Consider the following 15,351-nt stretch of genomic DNA (forward strand, 5'->3'; position numbering starts at 1 on the left):
GTATTGGAAAACTTGGAATTTCACACATTTTAATTTGTTTATACCATTTTAAATACAAGAAATACAAAAAAATATAAAGAATTAAAATTTCGAAAATTATCTTCCTCAAACTCAAACTGAACACAAATCTCTAAAACTTGATAAAACCTGTAAATAATAATCAGTTTTATTGCCAGTTTTCTTCAGACAAGTCAGGGGATGGAAACATGAACATTTCCAAGTCACTGAATATGTCTTGGACTTTATTTACATCAATTATGAAGAAATACAAAAGTTTCTTTCACCAAAACATCAAATCTTCAAGTCTTTCATCTCAAATGTACTTTCTGTCAAATTGTAGCTGAACTTTCAGGTCTTCTTTTGAAGAAAATCCTCCTCTACACCACTTTATCAGGAAGCTGGATTTTAGATTTTTAATTCATTTATATCAAGTTGTAGAGATTTGCTTTCAGTTTGAGTTAAGGAAGATAATTTTAGATTTATTTATCTAAAGTTGTGTCACTGGTGTGTCACTCAGACAGCAACATTAAGAGGTTATTTAAAAATCATTCCTTCAAAGAGCAAAATTAAGAGGTTACACAGGTTTTATACAGAACAGAGGAGTGAATTACCTGTATATCTTTCAGCGTGAATTTCTTCACATTATATCCCATGAATCAATGGCTGCCTGCTCATTTAAAATCACTGGAAAACACGTATATATAAGGCAACCCACATTAAAGGAGATATGCTGTTTTTTAACAACCTGGACCTCATTTCTGGCATAAAATAGAGTCGTTTACTCAACAATATAAACTTTGGTGTCATTATTAGTCCATGGTTTAGACGACATGTTCAGTCAAATCTGAGTCAAACATTTTTCTTCTTCTACTAATGTGGATTAGAACTTTATGTGGTACACAGCACCAACTACTGTAGAGGAGGAACCTAGCAGTCAATATGCGTCACTGATTTCAAAATGCAGCTCTTTTCAACCAGACATGTCAATCATCTGCGTCCAATCAGATTTCAGGGGAATCCAGTGCAACCTTGGCCTCTGCTCTAGCTCTGCCCATGCCAGGAAGTGTTTGACATTTGGCATTTCCTGTTTCACTGTGGACTCAAAATTTAGCAATTCCTGTTTGGGACTCCCTGTACCATGAACAAGCTTCACTCGTAATATGTATGCAGTCCTTATTGAACAAATGAATGATGATTTATTGTCATTACACATGCAACAAATGTATCTTCACACCAAATGACCTTATTTAAACTAATTTTATCTAAATCACTCAACAATCTGGTAATGTAGAGCACAGCCCAACCAATATGGTTGTCTTGGGGTCTAATACAGATATTAGGGAATAAAAAAAAATTATGATACTAATATATCTGCAGATATATGCATAAAATGACATTCCTTCCTAATATTTCATTATCAAACATTTATGACAAAAATGTGATTGAGATTTTATGTTTTACAGTTTCCACATTCACTTTATTATACATAACTATAAATATAATCAATAACAGTCCAACATACATCATGCTGCCTTCATTCATATTGGCAGTCTCTGTGTTGCATCACTCAGAATTTGCAGAAATCTATTTTGGCCCCACCGAGCTGATGGCATAGTGATTACTTGTTGCTGTAAAATACTCACTGAGTGAAAATAAATGGCAACTGGTCACTTTGCCTCTCTCTCCTGTACTTAATGTGACCAAGGGTGATGGGGGTCTCAGCTATGCTTGACAGCATTATAAACAATGCTGTCAGAGCGTGCCATGCTGGACACATCACAGAATGACACCATTTCCAACAGCCAAAGTGTTTTTCTGCATTGTTTATTCTGTAAAACAAAAGTAAAAAGAACAGCAATACCGATGGTTCATATTGGCCGATGTTATCGGGTAACAAATACATATACAGGGTTCTCCCCAAACAGTGGAACAATGGTGTTGCTCTATTATACTCCTTTCATAGTGCCATTATAGTGTATCCTGCTCTCAGGTAGGGATGGGGAGTTCTCCAATCCAGCCAAGCTGTGTTTCTGCTGATACGATTTGATGCCCGCTCTCCCCTCCCCGCCGGCAGCCAGCCGAGCAGAACCCCCAGCGTGTCTCAGTGAAAGAACAAAAGTCCATCACAATCTTTCAATAAAAAGAGCAGCTTCTGCCTGCGTAGTTACTGATACATTCAGAAATGAATGCTTTATTTTACAGTTGAAAGTCTTCATGTTTCCAAAAAAGCTCCCAAGTTTGCTCAAATAAGCCACAATGTCACACAGGTGTGAGAGTGATGTGTGGGTGTGAGAGGGTGTGAGGGGCCTGTGCCTCTGCCTGTCACACTGGATTAAAGGTGTGTCATTTTTGAAGAAGAGAGCAAGTGTTATGTCCATCAAATACTAATGTGTTTTTAACCTTTTCAATGTTATTTAATTAAATTTGACTTTGACAGAAGCATGCAACAAAGAACTTTTGATATTATATTACAACTGAAGTGTCATTTTTTTTGTCTATTATTCTTGCTTTCAATGCATCTAAAACCACTCACGATTGTTTGAGTCAACCATGATTGTGCTGCCTCTGGTGATAACATAACCATCCCTGGATCTCAAGACCAGGCACCTAAGTGTCTCTACTCTACTCTTCTTTTTTAGATATTTAGATATACCTTAGTATACACTAGTAGAGTTGTACCTTAGAATTGGAATGTATTATAGAAGACATAACTTACTGAATTTTCAGGAACCACAATAATAACATTTAAAGCCCCAAGCTCCCATGGTGCACTGCAGCACAACGTCCATTGTTTATTGGCTAGCTAAAATGGCTAATTTCTCCAAAAATATTTGTCCTAACAACTTTGTTTTTGCAGCGTTCATGCTTGACCTAAAATGCATAAGCATACGAAACGGCAAATGTCAGCTCTCTGTTTTTGCGTGACTGAAGCCACACACACACACACACACACACACACACACACACACACTGTCTTATTTTCAGAAAACTGAGATTGTTCTGAACATTTTGACATGTAACACTTGAGCATGCACAGACCTTTAAGAGGGAATTTATGAAGGTATGTAAAATAATTAATAAAATCCCCTGAAGCATATGAAGGATGTCAGAGAGGAGTAAACTATTTCTAGTCCCACCACAGGGTGTGACACACACACAGTGCAGATAAAAAGCATTTACCTCAACTTTTCATGTTCACATTTGTTATCCAAAAAGGAACGTTTTGACTCAGGTCAGGTCTGGGGGCATGCACGTGTAACGGAGACCAGCAGCAGTCACTGTGCATGTGGTAGTCAAAGGGCCTCAGTTCTCTGACAGCCAAAGGTTTCTCTGGTCACTTTAGGCCAGAGCCCAGGTTTTAGCTGACTGGGCAGAGTGTCCACCTCCCATGCTGGAGATCATGAATTCGCATCCCGAGGGGAGTGAGTGGGAGGAGTCAAATATACAACGCAGAGAAAGCTGCTATACATGAGTGCCAACCATTGCTGCATTCCCACAATTCCAGCCTAACCATGGCTCTAGACACAACCACCCAGGCAGGCAATGGATCCTCGTCCATCTTTCAGAACTAGTCAGTCTGCTGTAGTCAGGTGACACTTGAACAGCCCCTTGGCCTTTTGCAGTTGCTGGGTTTCTCAGGGATGAGACACCTCTGCATGCTGGATCATCCTCACATACAAGTAGCTCATCCTTTGTCTACCTGAATAACCATTCATTTGACATAAAGTCAATCCAGCAGTCCCCAAAGATCCTCCCGGGAAGACCCCCCAAAGAGATTCAGTCACTGCCTGAGGTTACTGAGTTGGATCCAGGGCTCATAACTATATACAATGTTATGACTGAAAGCACCAGGACGTTGGACCTTGACTTTCTCCTGCAAAGGTATCAGTCATCAGCAAACACCTCTGTCCAGTGACCCCATGACTCCGTAATCTCTTCCCAGGTGTCTCTCGGTCTTAAATGCTGAGAACCCACAAACCCAGAGACACGAAGTTCACTGACAGAATGTCTGTACAAGTTCAGCATTTTCACCACAAATCAAGTTCAGGAAGTCACTGAAAGCGTAGGTCTTACTCATCTTGAATAACAGCAAACCCAGACATGTAGTTGACACTAAACCTTCCTCCCCAGAGTGGGCCAATAAGTTCATTCTGTCAGTTGGGATGATATTGGTCTCCCTGCTGGAAGCAAAGCTGGCTTGCAATGCCAGGAGACCATCATTTGTATGTGCCTGGAGAAGTTCATCCCCTATATCACAGATCCCTGCAGCTTTACCCAGCCTTTGCTGTTTCACCATCTCTGGAATCTCCCGGAAATTCTGTAGTTCACAGCTGAGTGACGGATCAGCCACAGCGACCCTGGCACCAGAGCTGTCCGACATCCTGGCAGGAGGCTCAGCTGAATACAGCTGCTAAAAGGTAGCTGGGCCAATGTGCCATCATTTGCCATGTGTGCAATAGCAAGGGATGTAGGGTTTGATGACACTTCAGTTCCTCTGCAAGTAGGTTGAGGGTCACTAGACCACAGATGTGTCACCTGCAGTCTTTTGAATGGTATGAGAAAGTCATTCAAACCTGACTTCATACTGTTTATATCATTAATTATCCCTCAAGAGATCTTTGTGTCTCTAAAATGATTACAATATTTCAACATTCATATGACATAGCACTTTTTTGTTGCATAAAGTAACTTTTTTTTTTATTGTTTTTTTTTTTAGCTTTTTTTTCTGACACCATTTTCTTTGAAACATGGCAACATTTATTCTTCTCTCATTATTACAATATAAAATGCTGTAAATTTTGTGTGTGGAAGTTTGTGATAAACATTTCAGCTTATGCCATTTGGACAGTATCACTGTTCAGTAAGTGACTAGTTACAGTAGTGTTCAGAATAATAGTAGTGTTATTGTTGTGTGGGCCGCTGAAGAGGAGGTACTGCTGGCCCACCACCAGAGGGTGCCCTGCCTGAAGTGCGGGCTTCGGGCACAAGAGGGCGCAGCTGCCTCGCAGGAGCAGCCGGGAGTGACAGCTGTCACTCATCACCACCTCATCACCACCACTTCACCATCTACAATAAAAGCCAGGCAGCAACTCCACCTCCCTGCCGAGATATCGTTCTACCCGTCAGGTGAAACCCTCAGCCGTTTTTGGTGCCGAACGCACACATTTGTCTCTGAAAATCTTGCAGGCATACCTGTTGACTATCCGCAGCTGGAAGCTGGGTTTGTGGATTGTGGAGGAGACGACGCTCTTCACTCCTCACACCCAACTGGATAAGTAGTCACTCAGGCGCTGCACATTTATTGTTCCTGTGTTGGAGGTGGAGATTTACCCACAAAAAGGAACTGAACTGTTTGCTGACTGTTTTGCTGGGTGTGCACTCACCCACCATAAACAGCTTCTGCTTCCTGCCAGCAGCATTCTAAATCTGTGATTGTCTGTATTCCGTTGTGCACATTCACAACAGTAAATTGTTATCTTTTGGCTCATCCATTGTCCGTTCATTTACGCCCCCTGCTGTGGGTCCGTGTCACTACACTTTCCCAACAGGATATCTCGGCCAACGTCATGAATCCCGAGGGGCGTCAACCATCGAGTGAACCGCCAATGGAAACGCAGGGTGAACAGGCGCCGGCAGGAGGCGTATTAGGTGAGCTGCAGCAAATCTTCACCGCCTTCACTGCTCGGTTGGACTTGGTAACCGAGCAGAATGTTATACTCAATCGGAGGATGGAGGCTCTCACCGCCCAGGTGGAAGCGCACACACTGGGCGCTGCTGCAGCACCTCCTCCTGCTGACCAAGCACCGAATACAGATATTCCAGTGGTGGTTCAACGACCCCCCCATCCCCTGAAGCATACATAAGCCCTCCGGAGCCGTACGGAGGTTGTGTCGAGACGTGCGCAGACTTCCTCCTAACAACATAGGCTGGGTTTGTGCGGGAGTTTAAACAAGTGTTTGATCACCCCAATAGAGGCGAGACCGCTTCCAATGTGCTGCTGTCAATGAGACAGGGGCGTCGGAGTGCAGCCGAGTATGCAGTCGACTTCCGCATTGCGGCTGCGAGGTCCGGCTGGAATACTGTTGCACTCCGCACCGCCTTCATAAATGGACTGTCTCCGGTCCTGAAGGAGCATCTGCTGGCTAAGGATGAGCCGCGGGATTTTGACGGGCTTGTCGACCTGGTCATACGCTTAGACAACCGATTAGAGGAACATCGTCAGGAGCGGGGCAAAGGGCGTGGCTGGGCGCAAGCCGTCCCTCTTCCTTCCGGGTCTGAAAGGGTGCCGCCATCCCCACGCTCCACAGTCGGAGAGCTCCGTGTGGCAACAGCTCCCCCTGCTGACGAAGCTATGGACACGAACAGGGCCAAAATAAAATCCAATGACAGACAACGGAGGCTGGCCCGCGGAGAATGTTTTTTCTGTGGCTCAAGTGAGCACATCCAGAAGAACTGCCCCAAGCGGTTAAACGCCCGCCTACAACGCCCGCCCCTAGAGACTGGGCTAAGGGTGGGCCATAACATTCACGCGGGGAAATCCCATAGATCCGCACGCATCCCAGTTACGATTTGAATGGGGATCTAACCCTTCATGCCCCAGCACTGGTGGACACGGGGTCGGAAGGGAATCTGCTGGATAGCAGATGGGCAAGGGAGGTTGGGCTCCCTCTGGTGGCTCTACCTTCCCCATTGAAGGTACAGGCACTAGATGGCACCCTTCTCCCATTAATCACACACCAGACACAGCCCGTGACATTGGTTGTGTCTGGGAATCACAGGGAGGAGATTGTGTTTTATGTAACACCCTCTACCTCCTGAGTGATTTTGGGATTTCCACGGATGGTCAAGCACAATCCCCGGATAGATTGGCCGTCTGGGGTTGTGGAGGGAAGCCTGCCACCGGGAATGCTTAGGATCCTCGGTTCCACCCAGTGTGACAGCTAACAAGGAGGTTAAAGTCCCCCCCAATCTGACGGCGGTGCCTGAGGAGTACCACGATCTTGCTGACGTCTTCAGCAAAGATCTGGCACTCACTCTTCCCCCACACCGTCCATATGATTGCGCCATTGATTTGATCCCGGGCGTTGAGTACCCGTCCAGCAGGCTGTACAACCTCTTGCATCCTGAGCACGAATCAATGGAGACCTACATCCGGGACTCTTTAGCTGCCAGGTTGATCCGGAACTCCACCTCCCCGATGGATGCAGGTTTCTTTTTTGTGGGCAAGAAAGACGGCGGACTCCGTCCATGCATCGACTACAGAGGGCTGAATGAAATCACGGTTCGCAACTGATACCCGTTGCCTCTGCTAGATTCGGTGTTCACGCCTTTACATGGAGCACAAATTTTCACCAAATTGGATCTTAGGAATGCATATCACCTGGTTCGGATCCGGAAGGGAGACGAGTGGAAGATGGCATTTAACACCCCCTTAGGTCACTTTGAGTACCTGGTCATGCCGTTCGGCCTCACCAATGCGCCCGCGACGTTCCAAGCCTTGGTTAATGACGTCTTGCGGGACTTCCTGCATCAGTTCGTCTTCGTATACCTTGACGATATTCTCATCTTCTCCCCGGATCCTGAGACTCATGTGCAGCATGTACGTCAGGTCCTGCAGCGGTTGTTGGAGAACCAGTTGTTTGTGAAGGGCGAGAAGTGCGAGTTCCACCGCACTTCTTTGTCCTTCTTGGCGGTGAGAGATTGGCCCCAACCGACAAGCCGTAGGAAACTGCAGCAGTTCCTCGGCTTCGCAAATTTCTACCGGAGGTTCATAAAGGGTTACAGCCAGGTAGTTAGCCCCCTGACGGCCCTTACCTCCACTAAAGTCCCCGTCACCTGGTCGGATCGGTGCGAAGCCGCGTTTAGGGAGTTGAAACGCAGGTTCTCGACTGCACCAGTTAAGGTGCAGCCTGATCCCAATCTTCAGTTTATAGTTGAAGTGGATGCCTCTGACTCAGGGATAGGAGCCGTGCTGTCCCAGAGCAGGGAGTCCGATAAGGTCCTCCACCCTTGTGCCTATTTTTCCCTGCAGGTTGACCCTGGCAGAGCGGAACTATGACGTCGGCAATCGGGAACTCCTGGTGGTGAAAGAGGCTCTTGAGGAGTGGAGACACCTGTTGGAGGGAGCTGCGGTACCGTTCACGGTTTTCACGGACCATCGGAACCTGGAGTACATCCGGACCGCCAAGCGTCTGAACCCCAGGCAAGCCCGCTGGTCACTGTTCTTCGGGCGTTTTGACTTCCAGATCACCTACCGCCCTGGGACCAAGAACCAACGATCTGACGCCCTGTCCCGGGTCCACGAAGAGGAAGTCAAAACCGAGCTGTCAGATCTACCAGAGCCTATCATCCCTGAGTCCACTATCGTGGCCACCCTCACCTGGGACATGGAGAAGACTGTCCAGGAGGCCCTGGAATGGAACCCGGACCCGGGGACCGGTCCGAAGAACCGACTTTATGTCCCACCAGAAGCCAGAGCTGCAGTCCTGGACTTCTGTCACGGTTCCAAGCTGTCCTGTCACCCAGGGGTGCGAAGAACCATGGCAGTGGTCCGGCAGCGATTCTGGTGGGCGTCCATGGAGGCCGACGTCCGGGACTACATCCAGGCCTGTACCACCTGTGCCAGGGGCAAGGCTGACCATCAAAAGACCCAGGGACTCCTCCAGCCGCTTCCGGTGCCTCATCGCCCCTGGTGACACATCGGCCTGGACTTTGTCACGGGTCTCCCGCCATCCCAGGGCATCCTCACGATAGTGGACCGATTCTCCAAGGGGGCCCACTTCGTGGCCCTCCCGAAGCTCCCAACACCCTGTGCAGGCTTCAGGCACGAGAGGGCGCAGCCGCCTCGCAGGAGCAGCCGGGAGTGACAGCTGTCACTCATCACCACCTCATCACCAGCTGTCACTCATCACCACCACTTCACCATCTACAATAAAAGCCGGGCAGCAACTCCACCTCCCTGCCGAGATATCGTTCTACCCATCAGGTAAAACCCTCAGCTGTTTTTGGTGCCGAATGCACACATTTGTCTCTGAAAATCTAGCAGGCGTACCTGTTGACTATCCGCAGCTGAAAGCTGGGTTTGTGGATTGTGGAGGAGACGACGCTCTTCGCTCCTCACACCCAATTGGATAAGTAGTCACTCAGGCGCTGCACGTTTATTGTTCTTGTGTTGGAGGTGGAGATTTACCCACAAAAAGGAACTGAACTGTTTGCTGACTGTTTTGCTGGGTGCACACTCACCCACCATAAACTGTTTCTGCTTCCTGCCAGCAGTACCAGGTCTGACAGCTGGAGACGGTGGCCACCTGGGGATTCAGGACTTAATTTTGTTGGTTTGGAACCAAGGTTTTGCTGGTTTACTAGTGTGCTTGGGGTTATTGTCTTGTTGAAACACCCATTTCAAGGGCATGTCCTCTTCAGCATAAGGCAACATGACCTCTTCAAGTATTTTGACATATCCAAACTGATCCATGATACCTGGTATGCGATATATAGGCCCAACACCATAGTAGGAGAAACATGCCCATATCATGATGCTTGCACCACCATGCTTCACTGTCTTCACTGTGAACTGTGGCTTGAATTCAGAGTTTGGGGGTCGTCTCACAAACTGTCTGTGGCCCTTGGACCCAAAAAGAACAATTTTACTCTCATCAGTCCACAAAATATTCCTCCATTTCTCTTTAGGCCAGTTGATGTGTTCTTTGGCAAATTGTAACCTCTTCTGCACGTCTTTTATTTAACAGAGGGACTTTGTGGGGGATTCTTGCAAATAAATTAGCTTCACACAGGCGTCTTACAGGTAACTCCAGACTGTCTTTGATCATCCTGGAGCTGATCAATGAGTGAGCCTTTGCCATTCTGGTTATTCTTCTATCCATTTTGATGGTTTTCTCTTTTCTTCCACGCATCTCTGTTTTTTTTGTCCATTTTAAAGCACTGGAGATCATTGTAGATGAACAGCCTATAATTTTTTGCACCTGCGTATAAGTTTTCCCCTCTCCAATCAACTTTTTAATTAAACTACGCTGTTCTTCTGAACAATGTCTTGAACGTCCCATTTTCCTCAGGCTTTCAAAGAGAAAAGCATGTTCAACAGGTGCTGGCTTCATCCTTAAATAGGGGACACCTGATTCACACCTGTTTGTTCCACAAAACTGACGAACTCACTGACTGAATGCCACAATTTCATAGTCTTAAGAGTGTGCATATCATGAATGCTTGGTCTTGTTGGATTTGTGAGAATCTACTGAATCTACTGGTACCTTGTTTCCCATGTAACAATAAGAAATATACTCAAAACCTGGATTCATCTTTTTAGTCACATAGCACTATTATTCTGAACACTACTGTAGATACATCTGTTTAAAAATACTTAAAAAGTCGCTGATATAGAAGCTGTAAATATTCAAATTAATGGACTGCATTTATATAGCACTTTTCCATTTATATCAGAAGCTCAAAGCGCTTTACAACGCCTCACATTCACCCATTCACACTCACACACCGATGTCAGGGTCCTGCCATGCAAGGCGCTCACTACACACTGGGAGCAACAAGGGGATTAAGGACCTTGCACAAGGACCCTTGGTGATTTTCCAGTCAGGCTGGGTTTTGAACCAAGGATCTTCTCAACTCTTAACTAATAGTCCATCACCTCATTCTCGTTCATGAGATATGTCACATTTAGATTTTTGCCATCGCTGTAGTCAAGCATCTTGAAAAATGTCAGCTATGTTGGATTTTTGCTCGGCTCATCAGCTCGTTTTGGAATCCAACTCAGTATGAAAGTTCTTGCCAAGTTTCACGCTTGTGTCTTCATTTGAACAGTTTCATTCAGTTTCGTTGAGGTCTGTAAGCAGAGACAATTTCTCTCAGACTGTGAGGGAAGCACAGCTTCCCTTAAAATATCTAAAATTAAAAGGTCAAATATGTACAGTTGTGTAACATTGCATTGACTACAAATGCGTTAGAACATGTTCACCCCCGAGACGGGTTTGTTCAGAATCAGCTACTTATCACAAATCAACTGACTCATTTTGTTAATGTCTCATACATCCCTGTAGCGTCAGTGCATTTGTCCATTAGAAGCTGAGCATCCGTTCACTTCAGCGGGACTGCATGGAACAGGTTTTTTCATTGCCTTGAAACTCGACGGTCATTGGATCAATGGCACGATTTTGTTCTGGCCCTGGACACTCAGCGTCTCAGAGTGAACGGAGCTGTGGGTGGGCCTGGATCCTGAGATCAGTCAAAAGGCTGAATCCCACTTTGATTGACAGCTATTGTTAGATTATACACTGTCGCTCAGTCCCATCATGGATTTTACAAGTTAAGTCGAAGGACAAACTGTAACTCATTTCTTGATATTTGCTTAAAACACACTTGCAGTATTTCTTTGATTCAGTTTAACATCATTTTAGCATTTCCTTGTTTGAGTTTAATAATGTTTCATTAATTCGTACAGTCAATCATTCATACTGTTGGTTCGGTCAGAGAATGAAGTAGGCAGCTAACAGGTGCACACACGACACTGATTTAGTCAAAGCCACTTGATCGTCTTCCTCGTGAGCAGAAACTTAGAATTAAACAGCAGGACAGATCAACACCTAAGACCGATTTGGGGCAAAAAGTAAGTCACAGGTCTCTCCAGCTCTCCTGGTGTGTCAGCTGACTGACTGGAAGAGCTGAGACACAGAACATGTCCTGATGGCCTCTGGAAACCGTCTCAAATACAAAAGCAATTGACATGTGAGTGCATGTGCCAGGTTAAGTTGCTTGGGCAGGGTCAGAGTTCAACACGCAACTAATGAATGTGCTTGTGTTCAAATGGCAAAACATAATGAAACAAACAGAACAGGACCTTCCTGAACCGCCTTAGTGACGGCACGTCCCTGTTTAGCCAGCAGGATTCTGTCCTTTAGGGGGCCTGTTGAGAGCAGTGAATCCTCCAACAAGAGGAATTACAGGGAGTTCACAGAAACACGATCTGAGCGTGACTCTGTCCCAGACACACAGGTCCAGTCATCAGCTGTGTCTCATTCTGTCCTAAAGGACCTCATCTCTTTCTGATGAGGTCAGAGATTAATCCAGGCTGCTCCCTGTTTGGACGGCAGGTGGATGAAGCAGCTGATATTTGCTTGTCGTGTCCAACTCTCTGTCACTGTTCACTATGTTGGTCGTGCAGGTAAAATTCAGGAGCAAGCTAATGTTTTTTATGTATCTGAGGGTTGAGATTCTCAGTCTGTTTTTGAAGCATTCAATGAAAACATGCAGCGCTACAATCTGAAGGGTAAACGTGTGGCACAGACATATGACGGGCTGCTCAGCGGTCTGCAGGCCACACTGAAGGCAGCGGCCCCCAGTGGAATGTTTGTGCATTGCTCTGTCGCAGGGGGCTGAATGCAGAAGATTTTGTTGCATCACGGTCTGGGTTTGACACATTTTCCTCCAAATCCACAAAGAGGACATCTTTTCTGGAGTCTGCAGGCTGTTCAAGGCTGCCCAGAAACGCTCCCACTCGATGGACTACGACTACGACGGCCTCCTGCAGACATTTATAACATCACTGCAGATAAGACGGTGGATGACGACACACTGGATTGTGCCAAAGGTTTTGTAGTGAAACTGGAGGTTTCTGAGTTTGTGTTCATGTTCTACATGTGAACAAACCTTCTCAGAGACTGATGTGGTCTCTGATATCGTCCAGCAGAGTTCCATGGATGTTCTCTACTGCAAGAAAAGAATGGAGTGTCTGCTTGCTTTTGTCAAAGAGAAGAGGTCCGATGGGCTTTCCAAGCTGTTTATGCCAAAGCAGCAGGTCCCACATCTGCCGCACCAGATAAGCCCAACTCCAGGATACCCAGGAGCACTACAGAAATCTGTATGTGACCATCCTTGATAATCTCATGGAGCAGATTCCAATATGGAAAGTTTGCACTTCTGAGAATTAGTCAGTCCAGGGAAGTTTGATGATATGAGAGAAGTGTTTCCAGAGTGTCCTGAAAGGTTATGGCCAATACTTTGGTTCAGGGAGACTGAGGTCTGAACTTCAAGCCCTGCATTCAAATCAGGACTTACAGTGTAATAGAGGAAAGCTGTGTGATTTCTTGGTTGTTCTAAGAGACATGGAGTTGGACAGTGCAGTGCCCCAGCTGTACCATCTGTTACTGTTAGTGGCAACAAATCTGCAGGTGTAGAAAGGAGCTTCACCTGTTTGAAAAGGCTGAAGTCTTACACCTGCAACACAACGGGCCAAGGCCGTCTAAGCAGCCAAGCTCTGCTGGCCCCTGAGAGGACGCTGCTCAAGTCCCTGGACAAGATGCCTACTTGGTACAATAGGGTCACAGCCCATTCTCTTGAAAAGGAACAGAGGACGGAATTTACGTAAACTGACACATTTTATGATGCAAGCTGATAATGAGCTTCCCCTCTTTGAAAGACCAGCAGCCGCTACTGGCCATTAGCATTCACCTTTAGCTTCAGACAGACTTGCATTTTTAGACTTCTTTTCAAAAGACATTTGTTGTTTTAGGATTTGTTATACAAATTACAAGATGATTCCATAATTTTTCTTCTACTTGATGTGGAAAAAGATGATGTCACTCAATGAGACTAATTAAATGAAATTTCTTTGATGGATGTTTCATGGATGATTTGTTTATTTGCTGCAAAGTAATGAACCTGTGTGAACATCTTCTGACTGATCCATAATTTTTGCTAGCAGGTGTCAATGCAAAACAACCAGTTTGGTAAATTTCAGGAAACAGTTCTTAACCCTTAGGAAAGCCTTAGTGGGATACCTTCAGTAATTTCCCTTTAAGGTACTACTTATTTATTTATTTTTAGAATAATTTCAATGTGTTGCATATCAAAATGTTCAGAAGAATCTCAGCTTTCAAAATATGGGTCACATATTTGTCTACAATGCATTCTGTAGAAAATTTTGCCTCAGTCTTAAAACATTAAATACATATTTTTTAAATATTCAAATTTTTATTGAAAATACATCTTTAATCATGTTAAGGAACGATTTTGGTGCTAGAAATTGGTTCACCGAAGACATTGGGTCACAAAAGTAAAGTATATGAAGGAAATTGTATATTAATGTAAGTTAATGAAAAATACGATCACTCATTTCTAGCTATATGTTTTCTGTTTTCACGCTATGCAGAAGTGTCCACAAGTATTTGTCATTGGATGAAAAGTGGAAAGTCTCTCACAAGAACTGTCCATCTTCTCCATTTTGGTGGGTAGGTATATATGTGTGTGTCCACATGTTTTTAGGGCTATGCTTGGTCTGTAGGTCTAAACAAAAAGTAAAAAAGTGTTTTCAGGCTGATAGGACTTTTAGCATTTATGAGGATTTAGTGGTAATTTAAACTTGTTTGACTCCAGAAAAGAGCAACTGTACACTCTGAAAGAGCCGATTGACATCACAAGCAGAGAAACAGAGAGAGACAGACCCATGTGACCTTCTCTAGGCTCTAGGATTGGCTGTGCAGCAAAGGTCATCTAGAACAGGCACTGAAACTAGAGGTGACATTCTGTAGTTTCACGAAGTGGCCAAATGAAGTCTCTGTGGCATTCTGTCACTGATCTATTAATACAAACATGATGAAAAACATAGTTGGACAGGTGTCCAATGTCCTCAGTAAAGGTAACATGCCACAGTAGGACGAGCAGAGAAAGCACAAATCCGGCGTGCACACGGACATCACACTGACCTCAGTCCATCTCTCAAAACATGGTTCTGTCTCAAGAGAGCAGCAAGATGAGGGCAGCGTTCCATTCAGCACATCAAACCAGTCTGTCTGCTCACTGACACCACAGCATTTAAACTGCAACAGAAAAAAAAAAAAAAATCAGGTTTGAATTTTGGATTGCGTGCAGGAAGAACTTTAATTTTACTTTGCCAGAGTTGATCTTTTCCTGCCTGAACTAAATATACTGCACAAAATAATTAGGAGAACACTGTGTTATACTATTCTGAGCAGGATAGACACACTCTAAAACATTGCAAACAGTCCGTATCTGGTGTGACCACCATTTGTCTCACGCAGTGCAACATATCTCCTTCACATGCAGTTGATCAGGCTACATTTTACTGATGGCATTTTGAATGCACAGAGATACTGTGACGAGATCCTGAGGTCCATTGTTGTCCTGTTCATCCACGACCATCACCTCATGTTGCAGTGTGGTAATGCACGGCCCCATGCTGCAAGGATCTGTACACAATTCCTGGAAGCTGAAAACTTCCCAGTTCTTGCATGGCCAGCACACTCACCAGACGTGTCACCGCTTGAGCAGGTTTAGGATGCTCTGGATCGGCGCATATGACAGCGT

At 45.2% G+C, this 15,351-nt stretch overlaps 1 protein-coding gene across 1 annotated transcript in view; it reads right to left on the reverse strand.

The window, feature by feature from the left end:
* Window positions 1-15,351, reverse strand: part of tspan4b (tetraspanin 4b) — a 79,818-nt gene that overhangs the window by 12,477 nt on the left and 51,990 nt on the right. The window contains exon 6 of the mRNA XM_034191053.1: window positions 14,730-14,843. Coding sequence (XP_034046944.1) covers window positions 14,730-14,843 — 114 coding nt within the window. The remainder of the gene's footprint in view (window positions 1-14,729; window positions 14,844-15,351) is intronic.

Source organism: Thalassophryne amazonica, chromosome 16 (assembly GCF_902500255.1).
Source record: "Thalassophryne amazonica chromosome 16, fThaAma1.1, whole genome shotgun sequence".
NCBI lineage: Eukaryota > Metazoa > Chordata > Actinopteri > Batrachoidiformes > Batrachoididae > Thalassophryne > Thalassophryne amazonica.